The sequence below is a fragment of the Trachurus trachurus genome (assembly GCF_905171665.1).
Source record: "Trachurus trachurus genome assembly, chromosome: 6".
Classification (NCBI taxonomy): Eukaryota; Metazoa; Chordata; class Actinopteri; order Carangiformes; family Carangidae; genus Trachurus; species Trachurus trachurus.
Window position 1 is genome coordinate 24,462,041 of NC_139897.1, and position 27,957 is coordinate 24,489,997.

General features: G+C 40.9%; 2 protein-coding genes across 3 annotated transcripts; one reads left to right on the forward strand and one right to left on the reverse strand.

The window, feature by feature from the left end:
• The first annotated feature begins 97 nt into the window (after positions 1–97).
• tspan33b (tetraspanin 33b) lies at positions 98–15,230 on the forward strand. Of its 2 annotated transcripts, XM_083974557.1 has the most exons (8): positions 98–297; positions 3,884–3,941; positions 4,515–4,642; positions 4,826–4,900; positions 9,759–9,854; positions 10,293–10,421; positions 13,313–13,474; positions 14,794–15,230. In XM_083974557.1, exons 1-8 carry the CDS (start codon positions 202–204, stop codon positions 14,860–14,862), a joined length of 813 nt encoding a protein of 270 aa, XP_083830683.1. In that variant the 5' UTR covers positions 98–201; the 3' UTR covers positions 14,863–15,230. The 2 variants fall into 2 exon arrangements, with proteins under 2 accessions (XP_083830683.1, XP_083830682.1); XM_083974556.1 differs by lacking the exon at positions 14,794–15,230 and having other exon boundaries at positions 13,313–14,621.
• On the reverse strand, positions 14,985–27,824 carry ttc38 (tetratricopeptide repeat domain 38). The gene is made up of 14 exons (XM_083974555.1): positions 27,762–27,824; positions 27,226–27,303; positions 27,017–27,098; positions 25,486–25,657; positions 23,917–24,090; positions 22,181–22,256; positions 20,561–20,680; positions 20,345–20,404; positions 20,077–20,115; positions 19,588–19,669; positions 18,935–19,100; positions 16,568–16,727; positions 16,023–16,096; positions 14,985–15,658 (listed from the first exon to the last, which is right to left on the reverse strand). Exons 1-14 carry the CDS (start codon positions 27,789–27,791, stop codon positions 15,571–15,573), a joined length of 1,401 nt encoding a protein of 466 aa, XP_083830681.1. The 5' UTR covers positions 27,792–27,824; the 3' UTR covers positions 14,985–15,570.
• Between the last annotated feature and the right edge of the window lie 133 nt (positions 27,825–27,957).

Genomic DNA, 27,957 nt, shown 5'->3' on the forward strand with positions numbered 1-27,957 from the left:
CGGGGCAGCGTCACATCCCCAGGCCCCCTTTTTTTAGCCCTGGACCTAGACCTAACACTGCCACAGCCTGCACAGCGACCCCCTCCACACAGATTCACATGGTGGGCCGAGTATGTGCGGGGTGGGGCTCAGTCCGAGGACTGTTTTGAAGTAAAATTCTCTCTAAATCTTCGTGTCGGACTGTAAGAACACCAACAAACAATGGACCGGAAACTGAATCTGAACCGAGCTGAGACTTTCTCCTTTGTCAATCCATGGATCAGATATTTTCTCTTCTTCTTCAGCTTCTTGTTTTGGGTGAGTAGAGCTGCACTGTTGAATTATTGTTCTTCCAGTAGTAGGCTATGGGTCAGCTCTGACATAAACAAAGCTATTGTGATGTCCCGGGACATTAAATATTCCTAATATTTCTGAGCTCACAAAACACCAGCTATCAGCGAGTTACTGTATAACTTTTCCAAAACACAGGTCTGCTAAGAAAGGAAGTAAAACTAAAAAGGGAAAAGGGAAAAGGATTATCAATAATAAATAGGGAAATATAATTCAGATAGTATCTGGAACTGCACCCAGCCTCCCTGCTGTTACCATTTAACAGTTTTATACGGACACCCAGATTACCCAGATATAACTTTATTCATAATATTGAGAGGTGCATTCATATCAAATCAGTTCAGTTATGACTCATCCTGAAGTATAAAACACCTGCTGGTGGTATTTAAATGTTTCCATATATTACCCATCATTTGATATCATGAGAAATAACTTGGATACAAGATCATATTAATATTTGACAGAACAATTACTTTGCTACCATGATTGGGAGACAATCCATAAATCATAAAATACTGAAGATAGGCCTAATGGATAAATAGTTGGAATATTAAGCTAAAGCGGCAGTTGATAAATGGTTAAATTATGTAGCTAGAGAGAAAAATAGCTAATATTTAACAAAAGGTAGTGGATAAAATACTTAGCTGAGGGCAACTAATATACTTACAGTACTCTAGCCAGGTTAAAATCCCTAACAGTAATGGAAATATCGCTAATTGCAATGGATGAAATAAAGGCAGTATTTAGCTAGACTATAATGGTTAAATGGCTAACACTTAGCGGTTTAATATGAAGGCTAGAACTAGTAAATAAATGGCTAAATTGCATAGTTATAAAATGCATTTTAGTTTATTGATATTGCTAAAAACCCAGCTAGTAGGGCCTAAAAGAAAATCCATCCTGCTGTTTTTTCCAGCAGGGAATGGTTAAATTGAAAGGCAAACAGTGATCAATAAACACAGACTCAAATTAGAAAAGCTCTACTTCTGGTTGTTAATGTAACTTAGGGACCAAAAGACTGGTAGAGAAAGATTCACAAAGGTACAGTATAAAAGATACTTCGATCAGGCTCTTCTTTCTTATCAGCCATTACTTTTGCGCCCACACACGCATGCACAAACACACATACACACACACAGGGTTAAGCCTCTTTGTGAGTAGCCTACAGTATCTTGTTTTTCTACCATATTACAACTTTGAGCACACAGATCACATCTGTAAAGCTATCAAGTTCATACATCTCCATCATATCCCTGTTCATCCAATCCTACATAAACACATCGAGGTGGCAAACACTGTACCACACACTCTGACTGGGTTTAGAGCCAATCAGCAATAACTGCAGCAGCCACACACACACACACACACACACACACACACACACACACACACACACACACACACACACACACACCGGCCCGTGTTGACTTTGTTTATCAGACACGGGCTCAGAAGTGAACACTGCAGCCCTAATCCATCAGGCCTTTGTCCCCACGTCCCCACGGCTCAGTTCAGCTGGCTTTCACCTCCGCACACAATCTGCTGGGAGAAGCCTGATTCATCCCTTTGAAAAGCCTCAGAACAGAGCTGGAATACATTCACTGTGTGTGCGCCTCCTGTTGTAAATGTTACACTACCACCCATATTCACATGAGCACACGCACAATGGTAAACAGACAAATGGGACTGCAGGTGCGTACCCTCCTACACAACAGGCAGAAAAAATTTAATAAATAATAAAATACTTATGACTGTGCTTTCAAAAATCTTGAAAACATTTCAGTTTCAAGTGGAAAGGGCATCATCGATGGCTTTTGTTTTGTCAAGTATCTTGTCGTCAAGGCTGGTTATTGATTCAGAGAGCAATGAAACATATTTTAAAGTGACAATTTACTTCAACAGAGCACATTTAAAAAAAAAAAAAAAACTTTAATCAAGCCTGCCAAATAAAAATTACACCTATTACGTAGCAAATTATGCCATAAACCATGGATTCTGATGACCACCAGAGATATGATAGAGGCTTTTCAGACGGAAACAAAAACAAATCCATGTTTATACGTGGGTCAGACAAAAAGGTATACACAGAGGCGCTCATAAGACACACACACACGCAATTAGTAATCAGGAAAACGTGTGTGAATCTGGAGGCTGGAAAATGAAAGCCAAGTCATCCAGATTGTTATTCAAGGTGAGAAAGACAATCAAGGAAAAGAGGGAAATTAGTGTTGACAATGCAATCAACAGGAAAGCTGTAATTCCACCTACTTTCCAACCTCCTCACTGTTTCATTGTGCGGCTATACGGTTAATATAGATGACACATCCTTAGCAGCTTTATTTACACTTGCGAAATATTATTGCTTACAGTAGCCTACGTGCATGCATGAACGTCTGTGCCAGGATGTTGCCACCTTAAGAAAGAAAGGTATTCTTCCCTTCATCCACAGCACAGTGTGGGCTGCTGACGTCTCTTTTGTGTTCAATATTTTACTCTGCACACGGAGATTGTTTTTTTTTTTTTTTTTTTCTAGCAAAGTCTCAGACAGATCAACACCCTCACACACACCTCTTGCTTCTTTCTCGTTCTTCCTTTCTATCTCTTCTGCCCGAGTTCATCACAGTGAAAGAAAAAAAATAATTAGGCTACCTGTCGTCCAGCTGCGATTGTGAGGATATAAAATGTGACTCTGCAAAGCGTGAGTGGATAGGTTAATAATCTTGATTCTCTAATCAAGGTCAAGTTTTATTCAACACGGAGACGACACTCTATGTAAAAAGAAAAAAAAAAGGTTTGAATCCTGTAGCTCCTGCTGCATTACACAGTTTGTAATATAAATGAATCTCAACATTAACACCCTCCATATTGAGATAAAGCTAAGATCCATATGTTGTTATTGTTTCTATCATGTTTTTTTTTTTCCTGCTGACATCCATCTGTTTGTTTACTGCAAACACACACAAAAACTGGCAATGTTGCCATGGCTACAGGGGCTCTGCTTACTCAGCACCTGAGAAAAAGAGAAAAAGACTCATCATTTGCTAATCTGATCACACCTGTACTGGTTCGACAGTGCAAACAAAGTCTGTGCAGAAACAACAGCAACAAAAACAGGAAGAAACATATTTTTCATGTAACAAGGTTAATAAATCCAGGAGAAGTGCACAATGCAGATCGGCTGTTTAACAACGGCTGAGGAAAAGATGGATGTTGTAACCAGGGGAAGGCTTATAGCTTCCCTCTGTGCTTTTTATGCTAACCTATAAGGTATTCATCCCTAGCTGCTACAGTAGCTTCATATTATTAATGGGAAGACATAAGAGTGGCATTGATCTTCTTCTTCTTCTTATAGGTCAGAGATTGTGTTGGTGCATTTTTCAAAAATGTTAAACAATATATTTGACCGCATCTCATCCTTGCTTGTGCTCCACTGTGCAAATATGTGATGCTGCGTTTTCTGAGAATGTGAAGGTCTTTTGCTTTCTGTGCTATTTCAGTCCAGTCCTGATGTGGCTAAATCGCTGCAAGAATAAATTCTCTCTTTCCCCCGCAGGTCTTCTCCTTGTTGATTGTTGCAATCGGGGTGTATGCTAAAGTCCAGAAAGCTACAGGTACATAAACGACTGACTTTCTTCAACATTTAGGTACAAAACTCTAGTCTGCAGACACTGTCTATCATCCTTTGTTATAACAACAGAGAGTGGATTGCCTGGTTTTTTTTATCATACCCATCCAACTGTGTCCATGCCGTCACAATTTTGTGTTCCCGTTGACACTTGGCCTTTTGTATTTGTTCACCTGTTAAGCTTCCCCTACAGGCAATAACATGTCATGTTTAGTGGGCTGGTGCAGCTTTAGCTTTATCCTTATCCTTAGCTCACCTCTGTTATTATTTTCACATTTCTTTTGGTGGCGGACAACAAAAAGGATTAATTTGGGCTCATCCCACTGATAAGGCCTTTATATCCTGTATAATCCACATACATATCATTGATATGTTAAGGGAATGAAAGCAGCCAGTGAAAGAGCGAGGGGATGCAAAATCAGGAAAATATAGTTTAAAGGGAAGGAATTAATCTAAATAAAGGTTAGAAATTGGAGAAGAAAGGCAGTCAGGGCGTGAAGGCAGGAATAGAGAACGATGGACATTTAAACAGGCTGTTATGTTCCTGTCTTTCTGCCAGACACAGTGCGGGACACGTTCCTGATCGACCCAGCTGTCATCCTAATTGTTGTGGGGGTGGTCATGTTCTTCATTACTTTCTGTGGCTGCATCGGGGCCCTGCGAGAGAACATTCGCCTCCTCAAGACAGTAATAGAAACAACAGACACATTACTAACACCGGCGCTGTGTTTTGCTATCTGAAATTACATCTAATCCATTGCCAAGTCTTCGCTACATTTGTGTGCAACAACAAATCTGATCATCAGTTATGATTGTCTTCAGTCAGACTGTGTTATCTCATGTGTTTTCTTCTTTTTTTTCTGTGTGTAGTTCTCCTTCAGCCTGACGCTAGTCTTCCTGACCCAGCTGGCCATAGCAATCCTTGGCTTCTTCTACTCTGATCAGGTATCTGCCTCTTCATCAACAATCTTATACTCTATGATATAAAGTCGCTATGAGGGCACAGTTAAGCCTCGGTTGCCTTCCGCCGTGACACCACCACTGACCACGAATGCCTGGTCTCCCATTGATTTTGTGTATTCTTTCCCAGTCTGTACAGTAGGCCTACATTTGTAAACTACAGTGTATAGGACTTAATGAGGCGTGGCATCTGAGCCCACAGATGGGCTCGCTGAGCACACAGGGGGGAAGTCTTGTAAATGTCTGGGCCATACGACAGACACAGAAAAAACACACATAAATACTACAACCGCCACCACAGGAATAAAAAATAAAATAAAAATCTGTGCCTGTACTAAGTTCACCCTGCCATTTTGAAGGGGGGGCAGCAGAACAGGTGAAGTGCAGACGCAGGCCAAAAGAGACAAATATGAAGTTACAAGGTTTTTATTGTGGGAAAGATGGATTGCGGGGTTACGGGGGAGGGAGCTTGACCCGGGAGCTGTGAGCTGGAAACTAAAGGCTGGGCCGGGGCGGTTATAAGGGCTGTGGGAGCAGGTCCAGAGCGAGATCTGAGGGGGATTGAGTCGAGCAGGGATCCAGAGAGGAGCAGCAGGGCGGAGGCAGAACAGAAGGCATGACCAGACGAGGTGGGGAAGACAGATCAGGCATGACCGTGAGAGGAATGGAGAAAAGGGATGGAGTCGTCTCAGAGGAGAAAAGCCAATGTAGGAAAAAAAGAAGAAGCAAGAAGTGGTAAATTATGGCTCCAAGTGTTGCAACTAATAATTGGCTGCAGAGTGTACGATCTGGCAGAGTGGAGCTGGTGGAAGAGCTGGGTATTTGTAAAAGTCTTGATTACATGATGGGATGCAGCTGGTGAGGATCTGCTCCGACTCCAGCACACCTGTCTCCACTCACACAATCACACACACACACACACACACACAGAGAAAAGAGGGGGAGAGAACCACTTGTTCTCTCTCAACAGGTTTGGGAGACCCTGAAGTGGAAGGCGTGGCCGAACAACGTCCCAGAGAGAGATGTAACACCCCTCGCTGTTATCACTGTCAGACATACGCTACTCACAGAAAGTTAGGGTTATTCAATTTGTGCGTGAAATTTATGGAAAATGGAAAAATGTTCATGCTGCAGTGATATTAGGCTATATCGTTAAAGTAGGCCGTTTAAAGGAATAGTTCACCAAAAAATTTAATTCGGTCATTAGTGACTCACCCTCATGCTGATGAATACTCCAGAGTACTTTTTTATTTCTCAAAGTGCATCTGGAGACCTGGGAGGCCGATTCGTAGTCCAACAAAATCCTTATATGAGATTAATAGGGTCCGACACAAAAACGGGCCATAAAACTACACAAAAACCTTGTAATATTCCTCCACACTGCTCATCTGCTGCAATCCAAGTGTCCTGAAGGGATTGAGTCCAGAGTTTACTCGAAACAAGGTCATTTAGGACATTTTTACAGCCTAAACAGTCCTGTATTGAATGGGGCGCGTGAACGCCAGAGTCCTACAGGACTGTTTAGGCTGTAAAAATGTCCTAAATGACCTTGTTTCGAGTAAACTGCGGGCTATCTCTTCAGGACACTTGGATTGCAGCAGGCGAGCAGTAAGGGGTAAGATTACAAGGTTTTTGTGTAGTTTTATGGTCTTTTTGTGTCGGGCGCTATTGACTCTCATATAAGGATTTTGTTGGGACTACGAACCGGCCTCCCGGGTCTCCAGATTTTTTTTGTGAACTATTCCTTTAAGTAGAAGTATGGAGTGGTAATTTCTTCATCTCAAACTATTTATTGAAACAAAAGCTAACAACAGGGGTGGGTAGCCTATAACAAAACAAAATCTGTCAGTGTGTCAGTAAGTCGTCTTGTGGTCAAAGGACGTCCACTTCTCAGCCTTTCTCTGACTCTTCCAGTCTCTTTGTGTCTTTGATCAATCTGCTGATGACACTCTGTGACACTTGAAGCTCAGTGGACATTTCCCATCTGAAACCTCACATGGCCAGGTCCTGTCGATCGATCGTTAGGTGTCGTCTTGGTCTCTTGACGTCATGTGAACAGCAGGATCAGGAGGACTGTTTCATTAAGCTGCCATTGAACCAGAACATTTAGTGGTCGATTCATGGATCAGACACTTGTTGTGACGCTTGTGGTTAATTACTTTGTTAGTGAATAGCATGTTATGTTAGAAGTATTGAAAAATTGAACCGTACGACATGTGCATTCAAAGTGAGAAGGTCAGATTAAAATCACTTGTAAAGGTTTTAGTGAATTTTAGGTGCAGTCTGAAATTTCGCCCAAAAGTCGAATATCTCTAACCTTTTGTGAGTAGTGTAGGAGAAATCCATCTTTGTTCTCTCCAGGATGTGGTGCCTTGAAGTGACTGGACTCTAAAATACTCAATTCTAGTTCATTACAACCTGGATCATCCTCAGCCGGGTACTCAACAACCAATCAAGAAACACCAAGCGCCAAAAAAAAAAAATCCTTCACTTTTGTTGGACGCCTTTGGTGGAGAAAATCAGGCTAAATGATAAAATAATTCCCCATTCTGCCCATTATTTATATCTATTACAGCTAATTTTGACCTGCTGTAATTGCCGTTGCTGTTAACTGGCATAGTTCCAGCTTCGATGACCACAGATAAGGACAAATCTACAAGTATAACACCCCAGGTGCGAGAGTGGTGGTGATGACTTTTTTTCCCCTACTCGTTCGTGACTTATTAATTGAAAGCACTGGCCTTCACATTGCATCAATTCTATACATGTTGCTCCATGCAGTTTTTTCCGCCGTTTACAGTGGTAAAGCCACAGAATAATACCACAGCTGAAAAGAAATGAATGAAACTGCACATGTTGTGTAGAGGCATTTACTGAATTGATACAGAAATCGAAAAAAAGTAAACAATTAGAAAGACTTTGTTTGGGCTTTTGAGATATTCAATATGCAGCTAATTTGTACTCTGTAGAGATAAGTATATTTAAACATATTCCTAATACCTTAAGAAGAATAATCAGACACGTATTTAACAAGAAAAACAAGTTTAAAGAGAAAGAACAAAGACTATACATGGATTTTAGTCAAGCACTCTCTTTTTAACCCATTATAAATCACTGTCTACACACTTGTGGGGGTTCTGGTTCCTATAGGTTAGGATACCACCGATTAGAAATAGCTGTCTCTGAATGAGAACAGATAGCCCAGTCAGTGGCTGCACATAAATCTATATGTGCATTTATATACTGTATGTTTGAGCCCCAAATACGACCCCGACGGTGACTGATTTAGAGGCTGCAGCCAGGGGATGGAGAGGATCCTCCCTCTAGCATCCACTTATCTCCTACAGTAACATCCCATTAGGGCTCTCCATGGAGAATAAAATAAAATAAAAAAAACACCCACCCACACCCAGAGCAGCCGGTGGTGGTGGCAACATTCCCTGACATCGGTGTCTCGTGGTGAGGTGTCTGGTGCCTGATGATACCTCTCCTCTCCCTTGTGTTCTCTGTCAGCACTCGGACTGCCTGCTGCTAAACAGAGCAGTTTAACAAGCCTCCCAGCATCCTTCCTCGCTAAATGATTCAAATGCTTCGGCACTTCAAAGTGGAACCAAATGTTCCATTTCAACAGATCCCTTGAAGGAGACTTTGCCGCTAATGACATGGGGAGGTGTGATGGGGTGGGGGGGCTTGGAGACCCATGAGCTTACTGTACCACATGGAATCACAGACACAGAGGGAGGGGACGAGAAAATGTAAAAATCCAAACAAAATTTAGTAAAAACACTTCAGGATAAAAAATAATGTTTCTTCTTTTTTTCCCTAGTAGAGCTCACAGTATTTATCAATATAACCTGTTCTAATACGAGGCTGTGATAGGAACAATGCAGAGAGCCTTCAGCTAACTGCTAACAGAAGTTCATTTCAAGCTTAATAAAATTTTAAAGTTCAGCAGCTTATTAGCATACACTGCTCCTATTAGCATACATTACATCTGAACTCAGCCTGTATAACCACAGCCCTCCCCTGTTTTCAGAATAATTTTTTTTTAAAGGATGGAAATTTGCATTTAATACCTTTTTCAAATTTCTATTTATATGAGAGAAAAGAAAAATCTAAATATTAACAAAGTGAGGCCCTATAATATGCTGAAAGGGAATATAATATAATGAAGAATGAACGCTAACAGAATTAAGTAGCACATAGTTTTAATGTCTGAATCAACCATTTAGTCTGAAATACTCATTACAAATTATTCAATCAAATCAATGTATTTCATTTATATTTCATCTGGGTTTTGTTTATTCAGCTCGAGTGGAGCTGATGAAAATTGCCACATTATAATAACAAATGGGTAAGTTCAGACAATTATACAACACTGCTGGAATGGTGGAAAACTTGCATATGTGCTCTGCGGTTGGTATGCATGGATTGAATTGATCCAAAAAACGGCATGAATGGTTTAATTATCGTTACTCTGCTTTTCTGCAGCCGTCATATCACAGCAGGAGTCTCTGCTTCTCTTATTGACATACACATCAAGCGCCTATAATACAAACAGCATCACATAAACTATGGCTTTTATTATTTATATTTATTTTAATATGGACATGACAATAATATATTCACTTTGCATTTTTCAATTATCCATATGCAGCCCAGGTAATTAGTTGAGCCAGTTTCACCATATCACTGAGTACCTGAGCAGACGGGTTATAAAATTGCACCTATGGCCATTTTAATGAAGTCATTAAAACTTTGCCATTTAGATTTCCCCTAAAAAGTTCATATGAAAGTTTTTTTTCAGTGAATTAACACCTTCATCACGTTCTTTTTCTCCTAGACTCGGGATGCTTTAGGAAAGTTTGTGAAGAAAGCCATCGTGCACTATAGAGATGACCTGGATCTGCAGAACCTGATGGATTACATCCAGAAAGAGGTGCTCGTGCCAATTTCACTTAGCTAGAGTGGATGTGCTCGTGTCTGTTGGTATCCACATCACACATGAGTCTACAAATTGATCACAGCTAGTGGAGCTAGTGGTTTATTGAACATGTCTGGGGACCAAAACCAAGAAACCGCAGCTAGTGAGTACAGAGCTGTTATGTCTTGTGTTTGTTATTCTGGCCTCAGTGAGGGTTTTCCACATGAGAGGCTACATGTAAACATACAGTTCCTGCACTCTGCGAGACTCCTCATGTGATATTTCTCTTCCATCTGCACACGTTGGCAAACTTGTGAGCCTGGGTTTTCCCATGGGAGAAGCCCAAGACTGACAGAATGTACAGAGCAATGAAGGACCGTGTTTCTAAATATATACCTGTGCTGTGCTCCTCTCTCCTCTCTCTGTCTCCGTCTCTCTCTTTCCTTCACTCAGTTCAAGTGTTGTGGGTGGAACAACTACACAGACTGGTCTTGGAACCTCTACTTTAATTGTACAGATACAAACCCTAGTACGGAGCGCTGCTCTGTGCCGTACTCGTGCTGCACTCCTGTTCCTGGAGAGGTGTGTGTGTTTTTGTTTGGTTCCAATATTAAAAACTTATACACAATCCACTAATATAATCAAACTGTAACAACAAATTCAACTATGAAGATTTCTTCTATCAGGCTGTATCCCATTTAACTGCATTTCTTGGCTATATAAAGAGATTTGAGTGTAATTTGAAGCAGAACAAGAAGTGCCCTGTGCAGACACTGGCAGATGTATCAGTCATTAAGAACACAAAGTGTCGTTGATGTATGAGATCTGAAACCAGACCCAGCGATGTCAGTAAGTTCTTCTCCAGGTCCAGTACTAAAATTAGAAACTGGAGTTTTACCTTGCATCACCTACAGTACAGAGAAAAAGGTACGACATGTTTGACTAATGCAAACACTGACCAGCTACAGGGCTCAGTAGGTAAGAGGGTGAAATGAATAACATTCAAAGCAGCAGTGAACAGTGAATTGATGTGTTGAATTCAGTATCAGTGGGTGGTCTAAGGATCTGACTCTGAGTGACTTTGATATGGGCTGAATTGTGATGCGAGTTGTGTTTTTATAGTTTGCCTCACATTGACTTCTTGGTGCATTCATGTCATTTACCAGGGGAGGATAAGGCAGCTTGAAGACAGAGGGAGGGGATGCACTGTGATGCTGCAAAACCTTCAGTCCTGGCGTTAATCTGGATGTTACTTTGACGAATACTACCTAGCTAACATTTATTGTGGTGCAAGTACACTCCTTATTGGAAATGGTATCCCCTGATGGAAGTGGCCATAAAAGTTGTTTATGAAGGGCTTGAGGAACAGAAATACCTCAGATCTCAGTCTGATTGAATATCTTTGCGATATGCTGGGGGTGAAAAAAGGACACTCCTGATGAGTCAGTGCTTTTTTGGCTGCACATGGAGATCCTATAACAGCTGGTGGTTTGAATGTTTCTGGCTGATCGGTGCTGATATCCTGATGTGCATCGTTTTACAAGAGAGGAGAGAATTAACTTCTGAATAGATGTGGCACCTGCAGTTTTTAGCACGGACCGAGTGTTGAAGCCTGATCCGAACATCTGAACTGCTGCCCGCTTCTCGGATTTGTTCTGCAATTCAAATAAGTCTGCTGTTGTGGCTGTTGATCGGAGCTAAGCATGCAGTGTTGAAACCGGGGACATCAGCTTCCTACATAGCTGGCTAACTCCATGAATAATATTTAAAAAATAATAGTAGAAAAACAACAAAAACTGTGGATGAGATCAAAACAAGTGAGTGAAACCAAATCTCTTTACTTTGATAAATTTAAAACATGTTAACTGGTCCTTGCAATCGCTACTGCAGCTGCCACGTTGACTGATAATGATAATGACGGTGGCAGAACAGATACATCACCTGCACTGATTTAATTGGGTTGGGTAAAGAAAAACTAAATCACTGTCCCTCCTAAACCGGATATTGCCAAACACTGAACACTTCAGCCAGAATGAATGAAGAGGAACAAAATGGCAATCTCAATTTCCTGATCATCGGGCTGAACGGGGGTTATAACAGCAGTTTATCTCTGTGTTGATGTCACTCATTCAAGTGTTACAATACACCCCACCCCTGCCTGCACACAATTAACAGCTATTAATTAGAAGATATGCCAGGAAACTAATGTTATAAAAGCACTAGAATCTAAATGAGCTACAGAACGATATAAGAATTGGCTCTGTGGATGGAGAGATGTATTTGCTTTACTTTACTTAGACATAAGATAAGCGTGGCAATAACTGCAAATGCTTTATTTCTTAGCCTGGAGCTAACAGCAGCATGTCTACATCTGCAGGTATAAATCAATGTTAAAAAAAAAAAAAGTTCAGAAGGATAAAATCATCAAGGGAAAAGTCTCTCAGATTGAGCCAGACAAACTACATCAATAAGGAGGTGAGGCTAACCAAGTGGGATACAATTGACCTATCCAGCATATACAGAGTGCTGATATGTTATCTGACATGCAGCAGCATGCAGGAACATCAGCAGCCTTTAGAGCAGCACTGAGGGTCTGTGATTTACCTGCTTCAGATCTCACATCTTCTAATCTTCTTTCATGAAGATTTGATGATATTTTGTCTTTGCCAGCATCAACACACACACACACACACAAACATGCACAGACACACACACGCCCACACATAGACGCCTGTGCAATGTGCATACATAAGTAATGAAGTGTGTGCAGATGAGGATGCATGCTTACAGTATATATGTAAATAGTGTACTCATGCATGCATGAATACACACATTCCCGCTCACACAAGGACACACACAGAAATGCTTGTCGGCCTCTCTGTGCTGGAGCCACGCGGCTGCACATCTGGCAGAGCCACCGCTAACAATTCCTTCTAGTCTAGTGTGAAGACAGAGGACTAAAGAGTCCATGTAGATCCATCACACTAATATTGATCATACATCACGCTACACGGGAAACAGATCACAGCAACCTTTTTCGACATGGGGGGAAAAAAAAAAATCAATTAATTACTGCAAACACTTTTAGAGCTGAAGCAGTGCTGCAACCTGCTGTTTGGAGCCCGCAACTGCATTTTCTTCTTGAGGGACTACTTGAGTAGTCTTCCTTGTCACATCAAATGGATTCAGATGTATCGCTCTCTTGTTGTTTCCCTTCTTTAATTCCAAGCCTCTGTAGTTGTCAGGCCTCGACAAAACTCTCCCTCAGCTGTCACTGGGGCTAATATCTTTGTGAATGCAAAATAACACAAGATATGTGCAACGGCAGCAGCCTGTGAGAAACATCCTCTCAAAGTGCTTCCAGCGCATCAGGTTTCAGCGGAAATCAAGGTCATCTTTACAACTCTGACATTCTCCCTCTCTCTCTCTCTCTCTCTGTGTGTGCCTTTGCCTCTGTCTATCTGCTACAACAGACGGTCATTAACACTATGTGTGGGTTTGGGATTCAAACCCAGAACTTCCTGGAGGCAAACAAGTCAATCTACCCAGTGGGTTGTGCAGACAAGGCGGTGATGTGGATCGAGTCTCATCTGTTGCTGGTGGGTGCTCTGGCCCTGGGACTGGCCTTGCCTCAGGTAACCACACACACACACACACACACACACATAGACTTATTCAATCCAAGCTATGTAGGGCTTAAAGAGGCGACAGTCCTTTGCCGTTGGGAACCTGACGACACTTCAGGGCAGAGATGACTCTAATCTTGTCCTAAATAAGCTCCCTCTCTCTTCACACACATATACAAGTCAATAGAGGCATCAACTGGAGGTGTTGCAGATTGAGTGTGGCAATCAACATATTGATGGTTCCTGCTACCTCACAGTCAGGCTTTGCACGCTGCATTTGGAACGTGACTGTGAAATAGTCTGAGCAGCGCTTCATCAGTCAAGAGCCTGCACCTACACACATCTAGTCAATGTTAGAAATTCATCCCCTTCCCTTCCCAACCTGTCTCATAGCATAACCTCATCGTCATTCAAAAATAACATTCTATAACAAAGCATAAGTGTGGATTAATATGAGGCCGCTGGGATATAACTGATTTAAAATGGAGTTACACCTAGACAGCAATAACTAGGCACAAAGGGATGATGAAAATTTAACTGCACATTATTCATTCATTACACTGTTCTAGATCCGTTAAATGTGTGAGGCAGAAGTCTACACGTGATAAATGTTCAGATCATGTGTCCAACACAGTGGGACACTGACGGTTTTGCTCCCATTCATTGGCGCACCGCTGCACAAAGCGCCGCCGCAAATCCCAAAGCATTAAGCCATGCTAATAACTCCAGTCAATATGTTAGATTGGCCATGAAATCACATTAGCACCTATCAGGAGCTGTCGCTAAATAATAAGGTGACTTACTTATCAAAATGACTCAGGTACTGTCACATTGCATTCCCGCACAGCGTGCAGCTTTGTCACTGGGTCTTTTAGTTTGATCCATCTCGCTCTCATATCTGTGTGAGTGGGTCCCCAGTGATTGGGTAGAGAGAGAGAGGCATGTGAATTACCCATGATTCCTGTCAAAACAATTGCATTAGTATTCCAGTTGCTCTGATGCGCGGTTAATCTCTTGATGAAGTTATCTTCTTTTGTCGTGCACGTCCTTACTAAAACACAATTACTAGATTTGTTGGCATAACAAGCCACATTTAAATCAAACTGTTAATTATTGAAGAGTTCACTTAAAAGCTGTGTTTGCCACCAAATGTGTGTGTTCTCACTGTGAGTATCCAAACAGTCTTATCTAATTTTCCCAAACATTTTCCTCCCAGTGCCAAATGAGCACTGCGACACCCTTCTGAGGGACCTTGAGATGCTCGACGCACGCTGTACAATTACCGAGAGTCTGTTCTGTAATCTAAAGTGGCTGCTACTGTCCTCTAGATTGCAGGGATCGTGCTGTCCCAGATCCTGATCTCTCAGATCAAAGATGAGATTACCTCAGTGTTGTGAGACTGGGCCGACGCAGGGGGAAGACGAGGGGAAGAAAGGAACTTACAGTACTCCGCTCAGCTCCTCTGACATCTAAAAGGACATCTTTTTTTATAAAACTGCGACTGTATCTCTGCAATGTTTGAGTACATTTCTTATTCTTAACGTGCTGTTGCCCCCGGGCATACAAGTGTGGTGCACTTTATGGTGTTACTCAAATATTCATTCACATGCAAAGTGCCAAGTGTATATTTATTGGTTTTGATAATGGTTTTTTTGTGTTGATATTGACATGAAGATTTTATCTCAGAAGAGTATTTATATTTAAATGTGACATTTACTAATAAAAATCAGAAGAAGAAGAAAGTCACAGTCATCGACACTGATTAGAGGCGTCTGTTTTGCTTAAAAAAGAATAAACTCAGATAAAGCGTTTGGTTAGACTTGACAGCTACTTATCATGCAAATTGACAACATGTGGTTAATATTGGCTCATAACCTTCAGATATGTGCAAATTAGTTGACATAAAAAGTTTACAAAGTTAAACGGCTCAGCAATCACAAATGGCACCCAGCTCAGGACTGTGTAAAAGGTTCCTGACAACCGTGTAAAATTCCTGCAGGTTGGTTTAGAAATCTCTGAGAGCCACACACCGGCACATCACATCATGATGTTACTTTGATGATTCTTACATGGGGAGCTGCTCATGGGTGCAACATGCAACCTTTCTAAGCATGGAGAGCAAGAGCTGTCTGCATCAGTCGATTGGTCAGGGGGGAGTTTGGCCTCGCGGCATCACGCTCCACCAGAAGAGATCTAGGAAAAAAACACGAGACGATACACAGGTGAACGCGGATTCTGAGAAACTACACCCTGAGAGGCTGACCTGATCAATAATGAAAGTGTAACATGGTGTACAGACAGAGCAAGTTGGTTATATAATGCGAGCATACAGCTTGTATTTCTGCATGCACAAGGAAACCCCAGCAGCCGGGGCGAACACTGCGATGTACAACAGCCCCATCCATACAAGACCAAAATGATGAAATCCAGAGGTTTAAATGGTGCAACATATTTCTTTTCACTTGTCATCTGAATTCACGTTCAGACATGGATGACAAAGATCTACAGAACTCAAATCGGAAAAGACTTGGCCTCTGAAATCCCAGTTGTACATTACCTGCCAAGTTTTTGGTGGTGTCTGCTCTCTGATTTTATGGCTGCGTGGATAAGAAGTTGATTGAAGACGTCCCTCTGCAAACAACAGCACAGGGGCCCATTAGTAAGCACGAGACCACTCCAACAGTATATATAGAGAATTTCCACCTTTTTTGTGTCATACAGTATGTAAACTGTTGCACCTTGGGGAATGGGTTTCTGAACACCAAGGACATAAAATCCATCAGCATCCATCACAGGGATTCATTATTCATGCAATGGTGCACTGTGCCCCACGCTCTCACTCCATGTAGCATGTTCATAGACTGAAAGGCTCTTATGTATGTAGAGCATTCTTCACCTCTGGCCTATTTTCACACCAACAGGGATTTCTGCTTTACTCTAGAAAACTCGATTCAATGTGATCAATGATATCCAGAGAAAGTAAATCCTCGAGGCTGAAGGGGTTCTCAAAGGTGCGCAGAGATCAACACTTCACCGTGGGCTTGATTTTGTTTTATATCTATTGTTTGCTTCGAGTTTTCACCGTATTTCCGTGGATCTTACTTGAGCGTCACTGCCACCTATATGCACCATGCGGTAGCGTAACGGCTGCAGGAGCTCCACACTTCTGCCGTAGTTGCCTCGGTTGTACTCAATCATAGCTTGACACATTGGTACACCTATATTCCCAGCCAGCTGATGTTGCTGATTGTCCCCTGGCTCCCTGCGAAGAAAAGTAGTGTTATAGTGAAAGAAAAAGACATTTCTTGGTACAGCTGGAGGGTTTAGAAACTGGGGTTGTGAAATGTGGAAGAATGAAATAGGCTATCTCTGTACAAATATGATCCTTATCTTTGCACATCGATAAAATCTCACCAAACTTTTTCACCAATATGTAATACACGCAATTGGTGATTTTATTAAGTATTTGCTTCCCTTTTGCTGTTGTTTTTTGATAAAAGTTGATAAAATGGGAGATAAAACAGCACAGGTGAAAATAATGTTTGGTTTCATGCACTATGTATTTAAAGGCTTTCCAGTTTAAAATATGGTGTGAATACAAATATACACCTGTTTTTCCCTGCTGACCAATGTAACAGAGGAACCTGTGTCTGAAATTTAACATCACAGATAAGAGGACGTGAAGTCATTTGTCAGACCTACAAAAGCACAGAGACTAAAGCCAGGTTTTATGAAAGAAGGAGAGGAAAACACAACAAACTACAATTTTAAAATCGCTTTGCCTGAGCTCTTAAAACATCACACCACAGGTCAGAGGAGCAAAAACCTAACAACCTGTTATTTTACCTTTCCGTTTCCTGCAGAGGTCTGCTGCTTAAATATGTGATTCTCCAGACTTTTAAAGGTTCATAGCAGCTCAGGTCCAGTTTGAAGAGATATAGTGGAAAGATTTCACTGTGGATCTCGCACATTCATGTTTCATACACCGTAGAATCACTGATTTTTTCTTTTTGCTGCACTGAAAATATCAAGACTTTTCAACTCACATCCCCACAGACGTCCTTTTTTGCAGGAATACACGCTTATCAACGTCACCCCCCAAAAGATATGCAAAACACACGTGAAGACAGTCAGGTGTCACATCTAAACTTGGCAGCACTTTATGCAAAGCAGCTGAACTGTGACTGAGCTCATTTACAGCCGTAGTCTCAGGAAGTACCCTGCTAAATTAAAAAAATGATGCAAACTCTGGCGTCCCTGACAGTAATTTACAACAGGCTGCGTACATATCCCCCAAAGTACCATGTTGAATTTTTAATTACTAATAAAAATGAGAGTGTAGTTCTTTCTGCAGAAACATGCATTTGGTTTTTTATATATTAAAATATATATTTTAATTAAATTATTCATGGAGAATTTTAGCACACAGGTCACAAACTGCTTCCCTGACTATGAAGGACTCGGGAGCGTAAACGCAGTCCTTGCAGGTAGCTGCACCTCAAGGACCAGACAACCGCCTTCCTGGCAATTAGAGAGAGGAAAAGTACTGACATGAAAGATAAAGATGATGCTAATATGTGATTTTTTTCATTTAAATTAAAATGTTTTCACGTAAGATGAAGGAAAATCAATAAAATCTAGAGAAAAGCTCCAGGTTGGTTTATTTGGACAGATTGACAAGGGTATTAGAGCATTACTCCACTGAACGGTGAAAGGCATGAATATATCCGAGTTGAATTCACTTCACCATGAGGCCAGAGCTTCCATACTGCTGTGAGGCTTTCTTGGATTAGCTCATGCTTAGAGTCACTGTCTCCGACTGTAAAATTACATTATGGCAAAATTTGGATTATGTAAAACTGTGCAATCCTTCCAAACCAAGGTAATAAGAGTGACACAGTATATGTGAGTGATGGGATTAAATAAATGCAGAGCTTTAACATATCTGCTTGGTTTGCCTGATGATTCAAAGTAGAGCTGAGCTTGGGATAAAAAAAAATAATAAAAAAAATGTTTCTTACTGAGGAAGTGACTTTAAGAGCTGCTTTTCGCCCCGAAGGCGCACTGTTCCCCAACTGTTGTGACTTGAGTTACATTATGTAATGGTGGAAGAAACCATGAGAATTTAAAAAGGACTGGTTTTCAAATGGCAGATTTTCTGTGGGTTGTGTTCTGGACCGAATGCAGAGCACAGGCTGTTCGTGGTCAGGATGCCAGAACACATTTAACCACAGAAACTCCACAGAGGCAGCAGCTGCTGGTGCAACATCTGCTACAGAGGGTGGACCCTGGTCTGTGAGATGGACTGCAGCTCTGAATTCTCTATCAGACTGCATTCGCTCTCTCTCTTTCCATCCTACGCTCTGCCTTGTTCCTGTCTCTGTTTTACATAAGGCCTGGGTGGCTCTTACGTAAGGCTGGCAGAGTGTCGAGGTGTGCAGTGAAGGGAAGAAATGGTGCGGAACTTACTTAGCCAATTCCTGGAGGCCCTCAAGCAGACGCTGAGAAGTCCCACTCTCTTTAGCTCCCAGTGACGCCATGAGGAAGTGGAGGTCGTTAAATAAGGTCACGTGATCGTCGGTGTGAGGCTTCGTTTCCTGAAGCAGCTCTCGCCAGCGATCCTTTACACACACACCTGAAAGGTACATCGACGCAAAACACAAGCACAGCTTCAAGGCTCAAATTTACAACGCTCCTTTTAATGTATAAAAACACTTTCAAAACATCTAGAGGTTCATTTAGACCGTTTTACTTTGAGAAAAAAAAATGGTCAGAGGTTCTGTTAATTACACCCGTTTCTAACACCTTGTGTTCAGATTAATGAGGTATGATAACTGGAATTATCTCACCTCATTAGCAGGTTCATTTAAGACCATACTGTCTTAAATTATCTTAAATTAGATGTTGCACTTGCCCTTCGGCACATTAGCAACATGTTAACAAATGTTGCAGCATTTATGCAAGGCCAATTAGTGTCATTTTAAAAAACCTCCTTCTCTAACCTTCCTTTAAAAATCTGATCAGTGACGTCCAAACATACCGTGTGACAGATGGAGAGGAAGATCAAAACTCTCCTCAAAATGTCCTTAATTTAATGAGATGTTTTACTTGCACAGCTTTACCTTCCATTTCCAGTCTGCAGAGCATTGAGCTGGCATCCACAGTGTCCAACATGGATCCTGTGGCTTTACAGCGTCTGAATACCTAAGGGGAAAAACAGGACATATTTTCACGATTCACCTTGAACACGTGACAAGCGCATATAACCCGCTCTACACGACGACTCTTTCTACATTAAACATTCATAGATATCATCTAACTTGATGTAAGAATGTCTGTTGTGTGAGTCCTGAGTAACATTATGAAATGTTCTTGTAAAAGTCTGGGATGTCAGAGAGCTTTACTTTCAAACTGTCTCTGGAACTCCCTCTCTTTGAACGTAATTGGATTCTGCTTGTTCACACTTACCCTCTTGACTCAGGAGCACAATACATTGCTTTTAGTCTGAGTCCCTTGTGTACTGGTACATGCATGACTCTTGAAAGGACACAGAGTGTTCTCAGATGGATATACCATTAACATTTCGATGGCAACTCTCAACACAAACCAACCTGAGCGTCGTATATTTCCAGAGCGGCTTCGTACTGCCCCTGTGGAGGAGGAGTGAGGTGAGAGAGACAAATTTGAATGACTTCAGACTTGAGAGATAAGCAAAGTTGATAGATTGTGTTGCACAGATGCAAACACAAATTAATCTCCCAATATAATCAACTCCAGACTTCAAATTACCCAGGGGGAAGGATATCATAAATACATGTTCCACAAACACTCCTGCTGCCAATTATTCGCTTGACTGAGAAAACTCATTATAATCTTTACCTTCTCGATGAAGTATAGAGCCCAATGCCAATAGTTATGACTGGCCAGGACGTCAGATACCTAGAATTAAACAACACATACTTCAAATATTTTCCTTAGGGCTATTTTAATTTGCAATTTAACTCGGTGGACTCTGACGGGACTATATAGTGTTACTGAGATGTCATTTGTCATTAAAAAAAACAAAAACAAAACAACATTCATAAGAAGTTGTACCTGCCAGTCTTTCTCTCTACTTTCCATGAACTTCAAGCCTTTGTCCACCTCTGCCTTCATCTCATAAATATGGGCTACAGAGTGGACAGACCAAGCATCGTCTGGGGTCAGAGTGAGGCCCTGCAACACGACAATTCAAAAGAAGCAACGACAAATGAACACAGATGCAGAAAAATACTCAAATTGTTACACCAGGTGTTGTGGTTTTCTTTGTGGTGTCAAAAGCCAGCCGTGTTCATACACAAATAAAAAAGAGGAGATGTGATCTGTTTCAAATAAAAGTTTACTTTAAGAAAAAAGGCAATTACATCCTCATCATGCTGTACAAAAACGTTTGCTCCCATTCCTTGTGCAGCTCTAGCCAAATCTACTTACGTGACTTAATTCAAAAATAAATTAAAGGAACACTTCAAAAACATAGTACACAAAACACGCCTTGCCGGCGTAAGTTTAACGGCATGGTCTAACGCACCGTGACACCGAGTAAAACCCGCCCTCAAGAGATCAAGTTTGTCGACCACTAACTTCTCTAGTTGTAGCAACTTCAATAGCAATACACTGCTGTTGTCTATTTCTCCACCAGCAAACCGCCATCAAAAAAGCCTCTGATAGCCACATATACGGTAATCATCAGAACAGCACCAAATTTCAGCAACTGTACAAATAGTGTCCCAACCCATAATACGGGGCTTCAAACACCTGCTGGCTTTGCCTGAAAAGAGACAAAAACAAAACCGAATGCATCATTGTTCCCTCTCTGTTTCTAACAATAAATTAGCAAGTGTTGACAGGAAAATGAACGGAGTTGCGTTGCTCAAACTATCACAGTCAGCAAAGCGTGCTGCATTTTTGGAACTAAGCGTTATTACTGGACTCCCTACTTTTATACTGCACTCGGTAATCAACTCGTCAGGGCTTCCCCACGACGAGCAAGCGACTGGAGGAGAGTGGGTGAGTTTGGTTTTCATCTTTTTTTCAGACAAAGCCAGCAGGTGTTTGATGGGCATTATATGTGGCTATGAGTGGCTTTTCTGATGGCCATTGCTTGGTGGAGAAATAGACAGCAGTGTATTGCTATTGAAGTTTCTACAACTAGAGAAGCTAGCGGTCGGCAAACTTTATCTCTTGAGTCGGTGTCACGGTGTGTTAGACCCTGGGTTAAACTTATGCCAGAATATCCCTTTAAAGTATAGCCTATGAATTTCAAAACTATATATTATAAATATTCAAATATATTTATTCAAAAACTATGAAAAAAGTAACTTAAATACACTCCACAAATTATAGCTCTTACACCAGGCTAAAATGGCAATTCAAAAAAAATAATGGCAGGTTTAAATCTCAGTTACTATATCTTTCATTTTGCCTATGATGTCCTTCAATCCTTTTTCAAGTGACCTTCATGTCACAGCTGCCTTGTCAGGATTACGCATTCAGGAGAAAGGGTCTGCGGTTTGAATGAGCCGCTGCTTATTACTGGTCTTCAACAGCAAATTACTCGCCGAATCGAACTAGTTCAATCAGCACAGGCACAAATGGCCTAGTAGTCGACCACCGGGCCACAGTAATGGCAGCAGAGTGTACAACAGAAAGAGAGAGAGAGAATAAAAAGCATCTCACCTCCATGGCTACTTTCTCAGCCTGGTCATAGAAGCGAGTCTCCAGGAGACCAAAGGAGTACAGTCCTTTCAGATAACTGAGAGCACAAAAAACACCTCATTACTAAATGGACACATCTTAGAAAAGCAGACGCTGGTTTTGTGAAAACGCCTCAACCAATGACAACGACAGAAATGGGAGTGATTTGAAGTGATGCCACTTTGTTTGTTTTTTGTTTAAGTCAACATAATTATTAGATTGTTGTTTACTTTTGTGTGCCTTTTCATCCTGCTGACAGCTGCCTACACAAATATTGCTCTTTGGGGAGTGTGGGCTTTTTATTTACACCGTAGCAATGTTTTGACATAATTCTGCAGATTTGACTCCATAATAGACATGGCTTGAGAACATTGTTGTTGAAAAGAGCTGAATATTACCATTAAATGTTAAAAAAAAAAAACAGGAAATGGATTTTGTTGGTCTGAGTCATCTGTGTGGTTGGAGGAAGAATGTGGAAGAAAACAATAATTTAATCACTTCTAGTTGTCACACAGGAAAGAGGTGTGGGATTGCTGAACAATACGATTCAGTCACTGTCTGCAGCATCTCAGCAGACTCCTCTTGAATCACTCTTGCTTTTCTCACATCCACCAGACAGCCACCCACACTGACAGGTAAATTATACTGTGCACTCTGCGTTTCAGGTCTTTGTTTCACTTTAATGATCTCCCTTGCATATATTCTTGCACTCTTACTTTTTTTTTCTTTAGTTCTTTTTTATGCTTGTCTGTACCTCAAATTACACTTATGCTACAGGCATTCTTAAAGGTAGTGGCAGATATTTTTAGGGGTAGTAGAAACAAGATATGAGCATATACCTAGGTATGATTGTGTGAAAATAGACATGTGCATCAGTATTCACTCCTTTAGCTGTTACTGTTCTCCAACTCCTGAGGGAAATATCTAACTCTTTAGCAGCTATAATACTCTACTATGTTCACTTGTCTATGTGATGACTGGTGCTAAGCATGAGTATTTGGAGTTTTTCATTTTCTCATCATAGTCATAGTTTATATTGATTATAGCTGCTTCAAAGTCACAGTTGACTTAGATCTCTTGCAACTGTTTCTGATGCTCCCATGACGCCTAGTGTGCTAAATTGCTTGCCATACTTCATGGATAGTATCTCATGTGACCTGTTAAACATTAAGAGCTATTAAAGTTACAAACAATGCCATAGATATTCATTATATTAGCACATAATAGTACAAATTATAGTGCGAAGATTTTTTTTAATGCACAGAATTACAGTACACATGGATCAACTGAACATCAGCTGACTGCATGATTAAATATACAGTTTAGATAGATAGATAGATAGATAAATAGATAGATAGATAGATAGATAGATAGATAGATAGATAGATAGATAGATAGATAGATAGATAGATAGATAGATAGATAGATAGATAGATAGATAGATAGATAGATAGATAGATAGATAGATAGATAGATAGATAGATAGATAGATAGATAGATAGACTTTATTTATCCTAAGCTGGGAAAGTACAGTGTTGCTCTTAGCTATATAATGTATTAGATCTTGATGTAGGAGTGTTTTAAAACTCACAATCACTCCCAATATATCTGTAACTCAGCAAATATATTGAGGTCACTGAGTTTTCATATGCCTGTGTAGTTACCCAGCATACTTCTTTAGTAAGAATGTGTAATAATAATCTGTGTGTCTTTTTTACCTGGACAAAGGCATGTGTGGTTTCCAGTGGGGCAGCACCCGGGCCACAGAGTCCCTCATCGGGGTTTGGGCTCCCATGTAGAAATAGGCGTCATGGGCAAACTTGAGGGCCAGCATGTCAGTGGGGTGATCGAGCAGAATGTCCTCCCATGCATCACTGGCCTTGGGAAAATTTCTACAATAAAACAAGATAAAGAAGAGCACAAGTTATGAAGGACAACAGATTGAATGAAGCATGAGACTGACAAAGATGTCAGTATACTCTGTGCTGAACGGAGGGAATTACAGAGGCTCTAGAAAATCCTATGTGTCATCCAAAACAATATTGAGAAACAAAATGTCTTCTCAAATTACCATATTTCCGACTGCTCCCTGGGGAAATGTGACACTGCAGATAAAATAAAAATATCACTGGCTACAGTGAGAATGAAATTTACAGTTTAAGTGTCTCTGGAAAACAATGTAGATGAATGCCGTGGATCTGAAGTGTGGCACTGTGTCTGATACTATATAGTTGACAGAGACAAAGAACAGCTTGTTGAAAAATAGAATAGATAAAAAAAAAAATTCTAGCAATCCTTTGTTGTCTAAAAAAGACGGCGTTCTTCTTTCACAGGCAACCTATTTCTTCTGGCGTAGTAATAAACAAAACTCATCTGCTCCGAGACTGAATGCTGACTGGGCGCAGTGAAGACCTGACTTCAAAACAACACTGAGTCAGTGGAAACTGTCTTTTTTTTGTAACAAATTCTTGAACTGTTTAATGAACAGCACATAGCTTTTTATAATACGCAATCTTCCTAGAAAATTTTCATTGAATATTTTATATTCAAGCAATGGTACTGTACGTACAATTGTTGTGTGATTATATAATCTACTAAATATTTACCAGATGCAGCTGCTGATGCAGATGTACTGTAGATGCTGTCGTACTTAATAACACTTCTTACTGACTGCTGCACCGTAAAGGCCTGATTGGTGCAGGGCTGCAGGGAAGGACTGTCCTCTTAGTGATTTCATTCCTCTCTCTGCAGAAGTCTGAAGCTTTCTCAGAGCGACCATTGTGTCCTTCCTTAGTCACCTCCTTGACCAAACTGGCCTTGACCAGAGTCCTGCTGCTTTCCTCCATTTCAAAGTTATTGAGGCTTCTGTGCTACTGGGAAACTCAAAGCTTTAGAAATGGTTTTCTACACTTGTCCTGACTTCTGTCGAGCCACTTTATTTCAATTATCATTTTCATTGCGGAGGCCCTCGCAGAGAGTTTCCTTGGACTTCATGGCTTGGCCTTTTTTCCTCGACATGCGGACAGAACTGTGGTGCCTTACATACAGAGGTGTGTGCGCCCTTTTAAACCATGTCCCATCAATCAAAAGATTTCATTATAATATCTGTAAGCAGATTTCAGTTTATGATTTTTTAATACATTTGCAAAAATAGTCTAAAAAGGTGTTTTCATTTTGTTGTTATGGACTATTGATTGGTCATAATAGTACAATTTAAACATTAAAGATTGGTGTTGACCCTCCTGTCTTCACCGGATTCCCTATGGCAGCGTGGCTCAGTATCTTACCCCTGTGAGAAGAGCTCTATCGCCTTGACATGGAGCCTCTCTCTGGGAGAGATGTCCTGGCTGTTGGCCAACTCCACTGTTCGCCTCACCGCGCTGGCCAGGCGCTCATTCAGCCGGGTGGAGCTCGCTGTTCCCGCCAGCTCCAGCCCTGTGCTGATCACATGGCCCATAACTACCGGGGGGAAAACAAACAAACAAACAAACAAACTGGTCTTTAAATATTCTTTATCACTACAATATAACAGTTCACATGAAACATCACATGTTCTCTTTCTTCTGAAATGAAGTAAAATAACTGCAATCGGAGATCAAGATAGGCCAACAACAAAGGCAAAGTTATTATCAAAGATTTTTGTCCCACTGTGCGCCCTGATGAGATCACGGGGTGGCGGTGGCACATTAACTCTGCGAACTAGCTTTAAACTCAGTTTTCTCTTCTGCCTGGGCATGCTTTCCTGGAAAGAGAACTGGTTGTGGCAATAATTGTTGCTTGTTAAGCGCTTCTGCTAAGATAAAAAGTTGCAACATGTCCTATGACCCTCTTGTGCAGACTAGACTTATGTAATTACAGCCTTAAGAGGGACTGAATATTACAGTAGTTGGCAAAAAGTGTTTTTCTGTCCAAAGGGCACGAGGCCACTGGAAGGCCATACTATTAATATCATTATCATATTATCAATATATTCAGATTGGTAACATGTTATTTTCACAATTTATCATAGCAAGGTAATTGGTGCTACGCCTGCACCTCAGTTTATGTCCTTGTGTGTTTGTTTATAATGCAGGAAACATCAGAAAGCTGCTTTCAATTTCTAGGGAGCATCAATAAATGCTGAACAGGAGCTTGATTTATTAGCTAGCATGGACAAAAATCAAATACTCAAGCTGAACCACAAATCATCCAATTGGCTCAGTTTTGAAGACGGACAAGTACTGATTAACCTCTGTTTTATGATCCCACAGTCAAAAGATCAAAGCTCAAGGTAAATAAATGACAGCGCAGACAGTTACAGAAACATGTGACAACCAATAAGACTTTTTCTTTTACTGGTGGACACTTCGACTTAAATGAATGCACTGGTTCACCTAAATCAACTGCACATATGAGTAATCACATCGATGCTTGTTGTTTGCACATGCATTTTATAGGTCATGGTCCCGTCTATTTATATGTTTAGATTACTCAGCATGTTTACCCCAGTTATATTATATATTGGTTTAATGACCCCAGTGTATTTATGACTCCAACTAAAATTTAATATATAAAGGAGCTGACCTCTTATGATGTTTGTTTATTTACAATACAGAGGCATCAAGTGATTTATAATTAGGTTATTTCTGCACTGCAGTAGATAACTTTAGCAGTGTTACCTTCATCTTTTCCTTGCTTTTTATCATAAATTCTTAACCTTGATTTTTTTTTTTGCCATCTCCTTTTTTAACAACGTGCTGCTACCTCCTATTTCGATTCATTTTGAAAGAGTTTCTCAGCACAAGGAATAAATTGACGTTTGACTATCTGACTATTTACCAAAGTTGGGATCAGCTGCATGGATGGCAGAAATGCATCCTTCAAATCCTCCCAAGGTTTCATCATTCCTCCATTTCACATACTAAGAGCCAAACACAATTGAGATTATGTTGTTAACTGTGCATTTTAAAATAGTATGCAGTCAAAATGACACTCTGTATGTGCATAATGTCCCTCTGTGTGTGGGAAGGAGGTTACAGTATGGTTACCTGCGTGAGTAAGGCGTCATACAGTTTGCAAGCCTCATTACTGGTGGTGGACATGCTCAGGCCCTCTGCCCTCCATGCCTGTGAGAGAAAGAGGTGTTAGACTAAAGATAATAATGCTGTGTATGGTCGATACTGTATTCAAATACACGCTGTGTTGTTAAAGTGCAACTTCTCTATGTGGGAAATCTGTGCACTCTGATGTAAGCGTCCCTTTATTGTGTCAACGACTGATTCAACACAGTCAAGTTTCACTTTTGGACATTATTAGTAGGAACAGGGAACAAACAAACAAACAAAAAAACTGCCCAAAAGTTATTATTCTGGTAGATATTTCATTAATTATCATCCCCACTTCGGGTCTATGTGCTAACACAGGATGTTATGACAGTTTTTTAGTCGCCATAGTATTTTCGCCGGTTGCATGAATATCTGCAGCACACGCCTTTAATTTCGGACCAAGGTTCACGTCGTTTTCCTTTGTCTCTGCCAACATGTTTCGTTTTTACAGTGCAAGTCAAATGCTTCCTCTTACTAACCTCACAGTCTCTGAAACTTGCAGCAGCCATTTCTCAGGGTCACCAGCTGTGTTGTTCTCTCTCGACCTCAGACTCGACTGGACGTGTAGGAGCTGCTGCTGCTGCTGGGTCCACTCAGTACTCACAGGAAACACAGAAGGACGGATCTAGGCGTCTTTTCAAAATAAGTGCACGGACAAAGCGTTCAAAAATGAAG

What these genes read in the sequence shown, in the direction of transcription:
- tspan33b (XM_083974556.1), top strand. Translation starts at nt 202, where the DNA reads ATGGACCGGAAACTGAATCTGAACCGAGCTGAGACTTTCTCCTTTGTC. An exon ending in GCTTCTTCTACTCTGATCAG is followed by an intron (nt 4,901 to 9,758) that starts GTATCTGCCTCT and finishes TTTTTCTCCTAG; the next exon opens with ACTCGGGATGCTTTAGGAAA. An exon ending in GCACTCCTGTTCCTGGAGAG is followed by an intron (nt 10,422 to 13,312) that starts GTGTGTGTGTTT and finishes CTGCTACAACAG; the next exon opens with ACGGTCATTAACACTATGTG.
- ttc38 (XM_083974555.1), bottom strand. Translation starts at nt 27,791, where the DNA reads ATGGCTGCTGCAAGTTTCAGAGACTGTGAG. An exon ending in CAAGTTTCAGAGACTGTGAG is followed by an intron (nt 27,304 to 27,761) that starts GTTAGTAAGAGG and finishes TTTCTCTCACAG; the next exon opens with GCATGGAGGGCAGAGGGCCT. An exon ending in TGCAGCTGATCCCAACTTTG is followed by an intron (nt 25,658 to 27,016) that starts GTAAATAGTCAG and finishes TCCCCCCGGTAG; the next exon opens with TTATGGGCCATGTGATCAGC.